This window comes from Prionailurus bengalensis, chromosome C2, assembly GCF_016509475.1.
Source record: "Prionailurus bengalensis isolate Pbe53 chromosome C2, Fcat_Pben_1.1_paternal_pri, whole genome shotgun sequence".
Taxonomy (NCBI): domain Eukaryota; kingdom Metazoa; phylum Chordata; class Mammalia; order Carnivora; family Felidae; genus Prionailurus; species Prionailurus bengalensis.
Window position 1 is genome coordinate 78,780,068 of NC_057350.1, and position 14,467 is coordinate 78,794,534.

At 35.6% G+C, this 14,467-nt stretch overlaps 1 protein-coding gene across 6 annotated transcripts in view; it reads right to left on the reverse strand.

Moving 5' to 3' along the window:
- TP63 (tumor protein p63) overlaps nt 1-14,467 on the reverse strand; it is a 230,023-nt gene that overhangs the window by 136,081 nt on the left and 79,475 nt on the right. For all 6 annotated transcript variants that reach the window (XM_043594594.1, XM_043594593.1, XM_043594602.1 and 3 more), the window contains exons 2-3: nt 9,628-9,756; nt 8,743-8,875 (exon numbers count right to left, since the gene is read on the reverse strand). In XM_043594594.1, the coding sequence (XP_043450529.1) occupies nt 8,743-8,875; nt 9,628-9,756 (262 nt within the window). The remainder of the gene's footprint in view (nt 1-8,742; nt 8,876-9,627; nt 9,757-14,467) is intronic.

Here is a 14,467-nt window from a genome sequence, read left to right on the forward strand (position 1 = left end):
AAAGCAAATCAGACAATGAAATAAACATTGTAATTCTCTGAGGCCAATGATAGGTATTATTGTCTATCCATAAAAACGAAGGAAAGGTTCACAGAGATTATCAAGTTAACATGACTAAAATTGGTAAAGACAGAATTCCAATCACAGTGTATCTGACTAAAACTCTCATGTCATAATTCTGAAGTAATAAACCGTATAGCCCCGTTAAGTATAATGTAGTAAAAAAACAAAAAACAAAAACAAAAAACCCTTAAACAAGTCTGCCTACACTGAACTGTAGTGTTTTTCTAGAAGACCTGACCAGAGGAAGTAGAAATGGGAGAGAAGTGGGACACCTGGAAAGGAACAAGGGAATGCATAGGAGAAACAAAGAGGCTAACAGTGGAGATGTGAAGGTGGTTCTAGAAGCCTGAAGGAGACCTGGTAGGAAGGAAAGGGAAGGAAAATAGGGATGCCTTCTTTCAAGTGAGCTCTTGATATTGGCATCAGACTTGGGGTCGGCAGACATTATTCATGTCAGGTGTCTGGGAGACCAACATTTATAGAAAATAATTCCTGTTTATATGACATAGCAATAATCATACCCTTTCCACCTCTTGAGCCAGGAGGAGGCATGTAGGATAGGAAATTAAGAATTTTTGACTGACTCATGCAGTAACATTGTTAACCAGCCCCTTGTAGCCTGACTAGAGCGACCTAATGAAAAACACTTTGTTCACAGAGTATGTTCGTTATTTTATATATATATATATATATATATATATATATATATGTATGTGTATATATATATACATTTGTATAATATATATATACATACATATATGTATGTTATACATATATAAAATGTATATATACATATATATCATACATATATACAAATATATAATATATAATATTTTATTACAAATATGTAATATTATTTGTATATATGTGTAATATATGTGTATATATTTATATATGTATATATATGTACACAAATATATATATTTGTATATATGTATAATATATATATGTATATTTAAAGAATGAAATTTTGCAAATGAGGACAAAAGATTGGCATATAAAAAACAATCTTGATACAATTCTATAATGTTAGAAAATACCTATAGGTGTGATTCTGAGAGGGAGAAAAGGTTGAGGGAGGTATAGAGGGAACGTTTTTAAACTTATATTCAATAAAAATTCAGCAAATTAGAGCTCTGACATGGTTTATAGTCCTGCTTGGAAAATATAAGTACATATTTTTCTTTGAAAAAAAATTCTGATGAACAAAATTATACATAGAATTCCCTATTCTTCCTGATATTATTCAGTCAGAATTGTAACTTTAGTATGAAGGAAGAATAACATCAACAGTAAATACCTGGTTCAATAAAATAGACTTATTCTCTTGAGTTCTTTAAAAATACATTTGACAGTTATAAGTAAAACTTATAACATTGTCTGATAGAGTGTTCAATGTACATAGATGTATTTTACATATATTTTATATATACATTTTATATATGTCATATTATATATGACAACATCATGGGGGAGGGTTATGAAACCAATATGTGGTAAGTTTTCTACATTCCATTTGAAGTGGTAAAATATTGATTCTCAATAGACTGTAAAAAATTATGACTATAATCCCTAGAGAAACAATTTGAAAATATGCAAAGAAATATAGCCAAAACCAAGATAGAACAGTTAAAATACTAAAAATAGGTCAAATGATCTAAATAGTGGTAGAAAAAAGGGAGACAAAAGAGCAATGGAGAAAGAAACCAAACAAACAAAACATAAATGGTGTGTATGTATACATATATATGTTAATATATATAATATATGTATACATATATGTAATATTTGTATATATGTAATATTATATACAATGAATATATATATATATAATGAAACTGATATCAATATGCCAATTAACAGACATTGCCAGAATGGATAAAAGTGACCCAGCTATATGTTTTCTAGAAGAAACTCACACAAATATGAACCAAAAAGAGACAGACTTGAAAGGAGCAAAAGACAAATCCATAATTGGAGTTGAAGACTTCAGTATTCATCTGTCAGTAATCAATAGAACTATGAAACCAAAATAAACAAGGATAGAGAAAAACTGTATAATACCACAAACCAACAGAACCTAATTGACATTTATAGATCAGCGTATGCCCACAGAATATTCACCAAGATAAACCATATCTTGACTCATGAAACAAACCTTAACAAATTTAAAAAATTTGCAATCATACAAAGTATGTTTTCTGGTCATAATGGAATTAAACCAGAAGTCAGTAAGGGACAGGTAACAGGAAATACCCAAATACTTGGAAATTAAACAGACTTATAAATACACATAGGTCAAAGACAGAGTCTCAAGGGCAAACAGAAAATGCTTTAAACTGAGCAATATAAAAATACAACATATCAAAATTTAGTGGATGCCACCAAAGCAGTGTCTCATGGGAAATTTATAAAGATAAATACTAACATTAGAACACAAGAAAGATCTCAACTCAGTAATATAAACTTCTAATTTAAGAAACCTGAAAAAAAGACAAGCAAAATAAACCCAATGAAGCAGAAGAAAATGAGACCAGAAATAATAAAGTTGAAAACAGAAAGACAATAGAGAAAAACAGGGAAACCAAAAAGCTGAGCTGGTTTCTCGAAAGATCAATACTATTCATAAATTTTTAGCGAGACTGATGGAGAAAAAGAGGACACAAGTTACCAATGTCAGAAATGAACAGGAGGATATTACAGATCCCATAGGTATTAAAAGGGTAGTAAGGAAATACTCTAAACAATTCTGTACAAAAAAAAAAAAAATCAAAACTTTGATGCAATTAACCAATTCCTTACAAACCACTATTTATGAAAACTTACCCAAGATAAAACAAATCATCTCATTAGGTCTGTAACAATTAATGAAACTACTTAATGAGCTTTCCAAAAAAGAAATATCCATGCCCAGATGGTTTTATTAGTAAATTCTTCCAAACATTTCATAAGAAATTATATCAATTTTACTTAATCTTTCCCAGATATACAGATACCTCACACAAAGCACAAACACAGAAATCATACTGAGGTTCACATGAATAAAAATGGCAAGATGAAAATGCCCATGCATCATAATTATTAATACCATCTCTCAATGGTGGGCTTAACCCTCCTTTGTTTCTTTCCTATCTATCAGAGCCCAAAACATTAAAATTCTACAAAAGTCTACAAAATTCTATCTAGTCTTATCATTTTAGATATTATAAACAATGTCACAATGAAGCCTTCATTTCTGTATAGGTGTGTGTGTGTGTGTGCATGTCTGTGTGTGTATGTATGTATGTCAGCATATATATTTGTGTATATACTTATTTATATATTTTAAATTGCTTTGTGAAAGAAATTCCTAGAAGTAGCCTTAAAGGATGAGTGTAAATACCTTTAAAATTTAATAAATTAGAATAGGCAAATTGTTCTCCAAATACATCAATTTATACTCTTGTCCAAAGTGAAAAGGTTGTCTGTTTCCCAATATCATCAGCACTGGATATTACCAATCATTTAAATCTTTGCTGACCAGGTAGAAGACAATTTATGATAAACAGTGAATCTCATTCTTTGACTTCACAATTTTTTTATTAGAGAAGTTGAATATTTAATGTCAATGAAACATATGTGAAGTACTTATACTCTTTGCCAAAGAGCAGGGATTTTATCTTTCTCTTATTTTAGTATCTTTTAAATTTTTATTTTATTTTATTTTATTTTATTTTATTTTATTTTATTTTATTTTATTTTATTTAGAGAGCGTGTGCACGCATGAAAGAGAGAACACAGAATGGGCAGAGAGAGGAGGAGAGAGAGAATCCCCAGCAGGCTCCACACTATCAGCACCGAGCCAAATGCAAGGCTTGAACTCATGATCCGTGAGATCACGACCTGAACCAAAGTTGAGCCCTTAACTGACCGAGCCACCCCGGTGCCCCTCTTTCTCGTAGTTTTAAATATTTAGGTTGTTAGGGCTATTAAACCTTTGCCATGTGTTATAAAATTCTAAATGTATATTTTGTCCTTTTTTCTATAGAAATTTCTCCTTAGCTAAATGTTTAAGCCTTATCATTTAAAATTTCTAAGCTTTACAGTATAGTATTGCTAATAAGTTGTTTTCATAACAAAAACTTGGGCCTCTTTTCCTTTCCCTGTTTTGGTCAATTTGACTCATAGTTCAAGGCTTAGATAAAAATCTCTGTAACACATCGCCTTCTCTGTAACACATTGCCAGTCCTTCTCAGGCACAATAAATCATTCCTTTTATGTGTGTCTTCAAAAAGTACATACATATGAATACTTTTCCTAAGTAACTTTATACACATTGGCTCATTTGCTACATTAGGGTGTTCTCAAAGCTAGAGACCATGATTTCCTCATCTGTATCACAAAGAACATAGTACACAGTAAGTACTAAGGAAATGTCTGTTGCTAGATCTAGTGTATATATACTTGAAATCTTATAGGAATCTTGGGCCATTTAAGATATAGGGCAGTATGCTGTGGTCTACACCTTTCCAAATACAAGCACACTATCTGCTCTTTTGAAATGCAGAGGTGATGAGCTAAAGACTCTTCATGTATATCTGGGACGCTACAATAAGAATTTATAAAAATGGATGGTTTTAGATAATTACCACTCAAATCGCAAGGGAAAAACCCAGTTCAATTATATACGGCTTCTTCTAAAGCACAAAGAGTCAACAAATGCACAAATAAAAGTTATGTAGTTTCCATGAATCATTCCAGGAGAACATTTAAATATTGATGCCATTATCTACCCATTGAAGACATGACAGGCATACTGTGACAGTTTGTAAATAAGGCAAGGCTGAGATGTGAAGTAATATATACTGGACATTAGAATCAGAAGCCAACAGGATCTTGGAAACATAGGCTAAATTATTTTAAAAAATTGAGAAATCCCATTCATCTTCATTTGCTAATTCAATGTAGTTCAGTCTTCAGTGACATTAAAATCATTCTAATGAAGAAGGCACATATACTCTCTGCAATTCAGATTTCTTTGCTAATAATCAGAGCAACACATTAAGATTCTGTTTCTTGACTAATTATCAAGGTGAAGGTTGTATCAAAAGTCATTAAAGATGGATGCCATTCTTGATTTCACGATTTCCGTCCTTAATAATCGGACATGTTGTTTCATGTCCACAGATTCATATTTCTTGCACAGTGAGAACATCTAGGCTGAGATCCAAAATTAAAAAAAAAAAAACTATTACTTGGAAAACGAAAATAACTTATATGTAGCGTTTTGGAACTATTTAGCTATTAACCTATACATAAGTCAAGCAAAAATATGCTATGAAGTAATAGAAGGAAAGAACCTCACACCAGTTGCAGCAGCTACTTGTTTGAAGGATGATGTCATTTCAAAAATTTGTGATTTAGAATTATAACAGGACCATATGGATCAATGTTAAGTTGAATGCTCTCAGTATCAATCAGGTCAGTCCTCCCAGGAGCATTATTAAAAGTCAATTTCAGGGGCGCCTGGGTGGCGCAGTCGGTTAGGCGTCCGACTTCAGCCAGGTCACGATCTCGCGGTCCATGAGTTCGAGCCCCGCATCAGGCTCTGGGCTGATGGCTCGGAGCCTGGAGCCTGTTTCCGATTCTGTGTCTCCCTCTCTCTCTGCCCCTCCCCCGTTCATGCTCTGTCTCTCTCTGTCCCAAAAATAAATAAAAACGTTGAAAAAAAAATTAAAAAAAAAAATAAATAAAAGTCAATTTCAAAGAATCAGTATAAAGTGTGTGTGTGTGTGTGTGTGTGTGTGTGTGTGTGTGTGTATATATATATACATATATATATATGAATGAATAACTGATGCTCGGGAAATAATGTTGAACACAAATGGATAATTCTTTTAAATATCAGTACTTCTTAAATAACAATATCCCTCAACCCATGAAGCAGTGTATTCTTAGGTAGATACTTATCAGGAGAGCAATGGTATCTGTGTAATTTCTTGGCTTTCTCCCCTTCATTCTTCCCATTTTCTTTAAAATAATTTTTTTTAATGTTTATTTTTGAGAGAGACAGAGTGTGAGTGGGGGAGGGGAAGAGAGAGAGGGAGACACAGAATCTGAAGCAGGCTCCAGGCTCTGAGCTGTCAGTACAGAGCCCAGTGTGGGGCTCAAACTCACGGACTGTGAGATCATGACCTGAGCTGAAGTTGGACACCCAACTGACTGAGTCACCCAAGTGCCCCGATTCTTTCCGTTTTCTAACATCCTGTATAGCTTCCATGTCTCTTACTCAGGTACTGTATTAGGATTTCTCTAAAGTTTCCTTAGCTGATTTGTAAAAGCATCACAATGGACTTTAAATGACTGAAGTTTTGCTCGAATAGCAAATCTGGGTACTTTCCAGCAGAAGCAAAAAAAGAGTGCAAGTAAAAAATAAATTACCTAAAAAGCATAAGGCTTTTGGCACTGACAGACCATAGTCAAAAGGGAAGGAATACAAGAGGCAGATGGGACTGGAAGCATTGCTGATGTGAACGCTCAAGAAGAGAATAACCCCCTGGCTGGAGATATTCTAGAACTGCACTACCCAATTTATTACCAACTAACCACAGGTGGTCATTCAAATTTAAATTAAATAAAGTTAAAATTAAGCTTCTCAGTTGTACCAACCACATCAAATGCCCAAAGGATACATGTGGCTGGTGACTATTGCATTGAACAATACAGAATATAGAACAGTTACATCATTGAAAGAAACTTCTTTTGGACAGGATTGCTTGAAAAAGAACTTTTGGACTTTATAGATAACTTCCAAATCTCATTTCTTATGACTTCAAAATTTCCTGAGGGTCTATTATGAGACATATACTGAAACAAATACTGAGCATGACAAAATATGGCCCCTGTCCTCTTGAGAGACAGAGAAATAAACAATGATAATATTTTATAATATGTAATAGGACTAAAAATATACCTCAGTTGCCTCAGAGGAATGGTCTCTGCTATATGGTGAAGAATGGTGATATGGAAATTTTCCCAGAGAAGATAGAATACACGGTTGTTGAGGGGTAGATAGGAGTTAGGTAGAGGGGGAAAAAAATCAACCTCCCACCCCCCCCCCCAATAAAAAACCCAAGATGTTCCTAAGGACAAAATTTTTAATAATATAATGAAGTAAACTGCATGACACATTAAAAAAATCACATGCTACAGTGTGTGAAAGTGTGCGAAATGACAGTCGAAACTATAAATAAAAAGGCTTGATTCTCTATTTTAAGCTTTATATAAATTTGCTTACTTTTATGAGTCCAGGAATCAGAACAGAAAATCCCCAAAGAGAACATACAAAGATAAGTTTGCCTAGGCTCGCACTACCTAGCAAGAGGTGATGTTATTCAGTGAATTGGGGATATCCTAATTTCGAAGCCACTGTTGTATAAGAATTTCCCCCATTTATGTTTAATTATAATACATTCCAAGGCCTTGAGTGACCTGCCTTGGATTTATCCATCAGTCTCCTTTCACTCGCTCAAAGATAACTGAAAAGCGTATTGATATTAGAATGGAAGAGGCCACTGAAGAATTGCATTTTCTTTTCATCAACTTAGTGACAAAACATCAGTGTAACCACAAAGTTACAACTTCATATTTTTGGTTGTTCCCTCTTCCCTTTCCCAACACACCTTCATCCAATATAAAAAAAAAAAAAAAAGTACAATCCAAAGAAAGAAAGAAGTACAGTCCAGATAAATACACACACACACACACACACACACACACACACACAGAATGAAAATTCCAGTAACATCTTCTATCAGAAAGGCAAGGCAAGGTATTTTTAAGGTGATTTCCAAGATCATGCCCACATGTGTTCTATGAAATGTCCACCTTTTCTCTACCTTTTTTTTTTTTGTCCTATTTTTCTAGAAGGGTTTGTGTGTGTGTGTGTGTGTGTGTGTGTGTGTGTGTGTGTGTGTTTACAGGAAAGGCAACAGAATTTGTACGGTGAATAATCATTTAAAAAATAACAAAACAAAACAAGCCCACCAGCATGATGTGCTGCACAAATACGGAAAATTTCATCCAAACATTTAGGATAAGTGTCTTTTATTATTATTAACCCATTACACTCCTTTGTATGAGAAACTGAGGCCTAAGGTCACTAGTGACTCAGTGGTAAAGCCAAGAAAACAAAAGTCAAAAAACAAAAACCACCTATTTTATGTATTATTTACCTTCTTTCCCCTTGTTCTATTACTAGGTACTTAAACTTGTGTCTTCACATTGAATTTACTTTCTCCTCCCTCTTTAAAGAAGAAGAGTTCCATCCTGCCCTAGTATAGACAGAATTTGGATAGAATTTAGATCTATACTCTAACTGTCTCTTCCCCCTATAAAACCTTGGACTGGTATCATCCTTCCCAAACTGGGATAGACATGAGGAAAGATTCAGATAAAGGATGTAAGGGATTATTCCCAGCCCACATTTCCCACACTAGTGGAAGAAGCACACGCAGTAGGCAGAGTTGATGAAGAGAATCCACAAATGCTTAATTTTCTCTACTGACCACACTGACTTTCTGCCCAATGGCTTAGCCCATTCAGAGCCACCTGCCTTCTCATATGCCACGAAATATAGAGATTTAACAGAGATGTGGATAGCATGGCCCACAGATTATAGGAGAATCTCCTGCCACTCACCCACATGGGGTCACTGAGGTCTGAGTCCTGCATGCGGATACAGTCCATGCTAATCTCAATCTTGTTTCTTGCACCATTTTCTGATGGCTCATCCACAAAGTTCAAGTCAATGGGCTGAACTGAACATATAGGCCTATAATAAAGGACAAACAAAAGGGTGTTAGGCAGGGAATAGGACTAAAACACAAGAACCCAGGGGATAGTTTCAAAGATGGCAGCGCTCATTGGTTGGAGTCAGAAACTCTAGGTTTGAATCGTGGCTCAACCACATGCCATATGTGTAATCTCAGGCAGTTCAAATCTAAATCCTATTCATAAAATGGGAATCATGATCCTTACCCTTGTCAGAGAATTGCTGGGTGGATGTGGGAGAGAAAGGATGTATCAGGAACTTAGTATTTTATACCCCATCCCTTAGGGTACGAAGTGCTCTGGTATTTCCTCTTAAATTGTTCACTTATCCAAACTCAATAAAGAATAATCATTTTCCTAGCAAGGCATAAATGACCAACAAAATTTACCTGTTTTACCTGTTCAGGGGGTATTTGTATTGTACCAGCAACTAAGAGTCTTTAAGCCAAAGGAACAGATTTTGAATATCAAGGGAGTCATTGGGGAACCTATTTGGAGGTAGTCAGGAGACCAAAATTACGCTCCAAAATTATACCACCTTGCAATAATGATCTTCATTCAGTAGTATAAACTGAACAAATCTGCACTGAATTTTGACACAGAAATACTATTGGAGGAAATACATTTTTCCAACAATATTGACTGATTTTTATTGATTTTAGGAGCATGTCATAGTAAGCAATATTTTTATAATCTGCATTTGCCCATTTATAATAATTTAAGTACAATATTTTGTGTTTATTTGATACTTACTGTTCCAGAAAATCCCAGATATGCTGGAAGACCTCTGGACTGAGGAATTCACTTGTCTGTGTGCTCTGGGACATAGTGGATCGGTAATAGCTTTCTTTCCAAGAGAAATGAGCTGGGGTTTCTACGAACCTTAAAAGAACAAAAATGAAACTAGAATTATAGTCTCTGTATTTAGGATATTGAGCATTTAAACTAAAGCATACTCAATCAAGAATAACTCAAGTGCATTTTCAGAACCACGCAGGCAGGTACAGCGAATTTTACAAGTTGCATGAGTGGTGTTTCTTTGGGCAATGTCATGGATCCCATTTTGCCATACAGTTAGACAATCACATCTTCTATCAAGTTATTCTGTAACTAATAATGTTGTTAACACTCTACACTTCCACTATCCAGCATCAATGCTCTGAAGATTTCAAAAAGAAAATAAACATTCCCTCATTAATTCTGACAGCCAGGGTGACCTATTATTAAACTTGTTTTAAAATGACTCAACTGATTATCTGCCCATTCTGCTTCCAGCAGGTAAAAAGTAGAATCAGAAAACAGAGAGGTGTTCAGAAAATTTAAATTTCACCTGCAGCAAAATCACCTCTCTCATAACTACCATCTCAGCATTGTGCCCAGGGAAAATAAACTCAAACCTCTGAACCTAGTTTTTTCTACTTTTCAAAAAATTTTAATCACCAGTTAACCTACCTTGATGTGTATGTGGGTGGTTGTTAATTGGAATGTAAAATTCTATGTTAGACTAAAGGATTAAGTATTCAGACTAAACATCTGAATATGTTGCAAATGAGTATTATTTCTGTTTGCTCCATTTTGTTGCTGGGTCCCCACATTTGTCTTTACTTAAAAAAAATAACCTTGATCCCTATATAATGTGAAGGAAAATATCAGCTTTCTCAGGTGATGCTGTCTCCAGTTGGCATATTATCTACACAGATCATCTTAGTATGTGATTCATTGTGACTATCAGTAGACTAATTTTACCCCAGGAAGAAATTAACTAAGCTTTTCATCATTACTTTTAATATCATAAAGTGTTAATAAATAGTGTACTAAGATAGTCAATCATCTTAAATTTGCAAATGAATACTCTGAGCTTGTTACATAACAGAAGATAATAGCATTGGATTTATTGTTGATAATTTCCAACCTGTAAGGAGAAATACATTCATTTACTCAAGTTAAACACATTATGAGCATCTATTATTTACTAGCAAGAATAAAGGCCACTGAAAATAAAAAGCAAATAAAACAGTGTCATCTCTAGAAGATCAATGTATAGAAAGTAAGACAGGAAACCAAACCTCTAATAAATAGAGTATGTATAACGCTATGAAAGTACAAAGATAAAATATATCAGCTCATCTAAGGGATCAAAGAAAGAGCCTTAAAGAAGGAGAAGAAATTTGCTATGCCAGGTAGGGATTAATAATATGAGTGAGCAGTCTATGGTGACAGCATAGACAAGATCCTAAAATGGAAAATCATTTGGTGTATGTGAGAAAATTGCAAGAAACTCTATGTTAGTAGAGTATAAGATTTAGGGCAAAGAACACTGGAAAACAGAACTGGAGGGAGGAGAAGAAAATCATATGCTATGTTTATTTTTTTTTATTTTTATTTTTTATTTTTTTTTCAACATTCATTTATTTTTGGGACAGAGAGAGACAGAGCATGAACGGGGAGGGGCAGAGAGAGAGGGAGACACAGAATCGGAAACAAGCTCCAGGCTCTGAGCCATCAGCCCAGAGCCTGACGCGGGGCTCGAACTCAGGGACCGCGAGATCGTGACCTGGCTGAAGTCGGACGCTTAACCGACTGTGCCACCCAGGCGCCCCATATGCTATGTTTAAAGAAAGCTTAAATATTTCAATACTTTCAGGTTTTGCAACACATTTTAAAATTAACTTTTAATTTTGAGATAAATACAGATTTACATACAGAGAGAGTCCATGCACCTTTCATGCTGTTCTCCCAATGGTATACAACAACTTACAAAACTGTTCAAACATATTCCAACCAGGATATTGACACTGCTACAGCTCACTGATCTTATTCAGAAATTCTCGGTTTTACCTATACTCGTGTGCACACATGCATCCATGCATGAGTTACGGATGGATTTCTTTCTGCACATCCATATCCACCTCTACAGCATTAAAGGGTTTTAAGCATGAGGTTGCCAGTCAGAATATGTTTTGTACTGAGAAATCTGGAAGCTGCGTGAAGGAAAGATTTCGAGCACATCAGTTTATGGGCAAAGTGGTTGCACCAGTCCAGGTAAGACAAGAGGATGCTAGCAGAAATGGGGATGGAGAAGATGGCCACAAACTGAAATACTGGCAAAAGGCTAAATCAGACCTTGCTTATGTTACATTCATATTTTCCCTCTAGTCACTCTCTGACACCTAAAGACCTTCCCTATATTTCTGCTGTCCCCACTAACCAGCTGCAAAACTGCGGGCAAGTCTCTGAGCTTCAGCTTCCTTGACTGTGACACAGGGACAGTCGCCTCTGCTCTGCTGCCTCACAGACACCTACCCAGTCCTCAATGATCTCCTCCCCACAAGGCATTTCCCAGTCCTTCACTTGAACTATAATCTTCCTTGTCCAAACTTTCTTGGCCTTCAGTTGCATCTCATCAATGATAATTCATCCTACTTTCCTTGGACAACAATCGAGTGTAGAGAATTTTAGGTAACTTGAAGGCAACGTCCATATCTCTTTGCATCCCTTACAATTTTATATTTCCTTGAGGTTGGAGTGGAAGGAACATGGGTTTTGAAGTGAGACAGACTTGGGTTCAAATTTTAGCTCTACCATTGTCACACTTTAAGGACACGGTCAATTTACTTAGCCTCTTTGTATCTTCAACTATGCTTCCTTTACCAGGTGGTTGAAATAATATGCTACCTATTTTGTATACAGTGCCTGGTGTCTGGGTTGGATTAGGTCAGGTATTACAAAATGTGTATCCAGGAAAGAGGTGCTGAATTGAACTAATTAAATAGCATATTTGAAAGGCCTGTGAAAGCTGTAAAAGTGTCACACTAAAGTTATTAAACCTGAATTATCCCCTCATTTCTCTCCAGTTCAAACTGTTCTTTCTCTTTCTGTGTTCTTTCACCATAAAATGCTCGCCATCGCCTCTTTTCTCTCCTAGATCACCTTTATTGACATTGAATAGGGCAATAGCCCCTCTCCTTTCATCCCTCCCCCAAGACCTCAAGCTTTACAGTGACTTTACTATAAAAGTTGAAAGTGAGGTTTGGAATACATCAGCAGTTTTCAAATTGGTTGCATGAAACTCTAGGGTTTCCGGTGCCTCCGTGTGTTCACCAGATGTAAAGAAATGGCCATATTGATAGGAGTCCAGACGCTCCTCCTTCTTAACACCAAGAAGTTTGGCTTTTGCCTGTCTTATGTATAGTAGTGTTCCAAGCAAGATTTCATTTGAAGAACAGGTTCTATTACAGTGTTTTAGAAAATCGGTGGTCTAAGTTAGAGGATCTTCACCGTCTCTCTTGTGCAAATCCAGAATTGATTCCAGGTCTCTGAATAAAGATGTAAAATATTATTGACAGGAAGGAAGGAGATCAGCTAGTGCCATAGGGCAGGAAGAGTGAGGTAAACCCTACCTATCTTCAGAAGCTTTGCCTTTGGATGAATCTCAGTGTCAATTTACTCATGGAACAATCACTGTGTTCAAGGGGGTTTGTCAAACCAGTCACACCCACAGACAGGAAGCCTCAAGTCACTTTTTTTTTCTTTTCAGCTTATTTTTTGTGGATTAAATACCCTGTGCTCTTAGTATTAACTCAGCAAAAAAAAAAAAAAAAAAAAAAAAAAAAAAAAAGGAACCCTACTCTGTAGAAGTGAGCTGAAAACCCCAAGAGGTATCCACCAACAGTTTGCATTTTCTCTTGCTTTTTTCTTTTCTGTCCCAGGAGTCGTCACTCAAATCTCTTACATTAAGTTTCTTTCAGCACTCCTGAAAATCTCCAAATCTAATATTTCAGAGTTCCAAACAACCTTAATATTATAGATGGATTTTAGAATTAATAGATCTCTGAGACCATCTAGCCTACTTTTTCTTATTTAATAGGTGGAAAAGTGAAATCTAAAAAGAACCAGTTCACCCCAGCTATATTGTACTCAACATAAGTCTTTACCCACAGTCCAGGAAAAATAAATTGAATCATCAGACACAAATTTTCATCATGAATTGCCCAACCCTTGGCCTCTTGGAACAGTTCCCATACTTAGCATTTTCTGGATATTTAAAGCCTCTTTACTCCCCTTTAGAGCATCCATACTTAAAACTATGAGAGTGGGAATATACTTGATTGTATACCAACATCCTCTAATTCACTTAACAAAACAAAACAGCATTTGGTAGTGATGCAGATCAGAAAAGAAGCTGATTGGCTGTTCCTCGACTTCCTGATTCAAAGGCTCCCTTGACACAGTGTCACTCCTGGTATAGAGACAGAATGTGGCATAGGGAACACCAGAAAAGCAGACCTGGAGTGCCCCCTCAGGAACTGTGCCAACACCTGGAAAGATGGGGTCACACATGAATCTAAACCTTTGGGGGCCACATAGAATGTCAAAGTCACTTGTGCCCTTAAACACTGTCTAGACTTGCTATCTATTTTCACAAGGAAACTGAGGCTGACACCTTAAAAACTTGGCCTAGATCCACTGTTGTGCTAGAGCACTGGCTAATGAAAGCAGACTGTTCAATATTCTGGAATTTTTTCAAGCCAGTATTTAAACACAGTCATTATTATAATTTATTACAAAGTATTAAACTTTAAATAATGTTAAA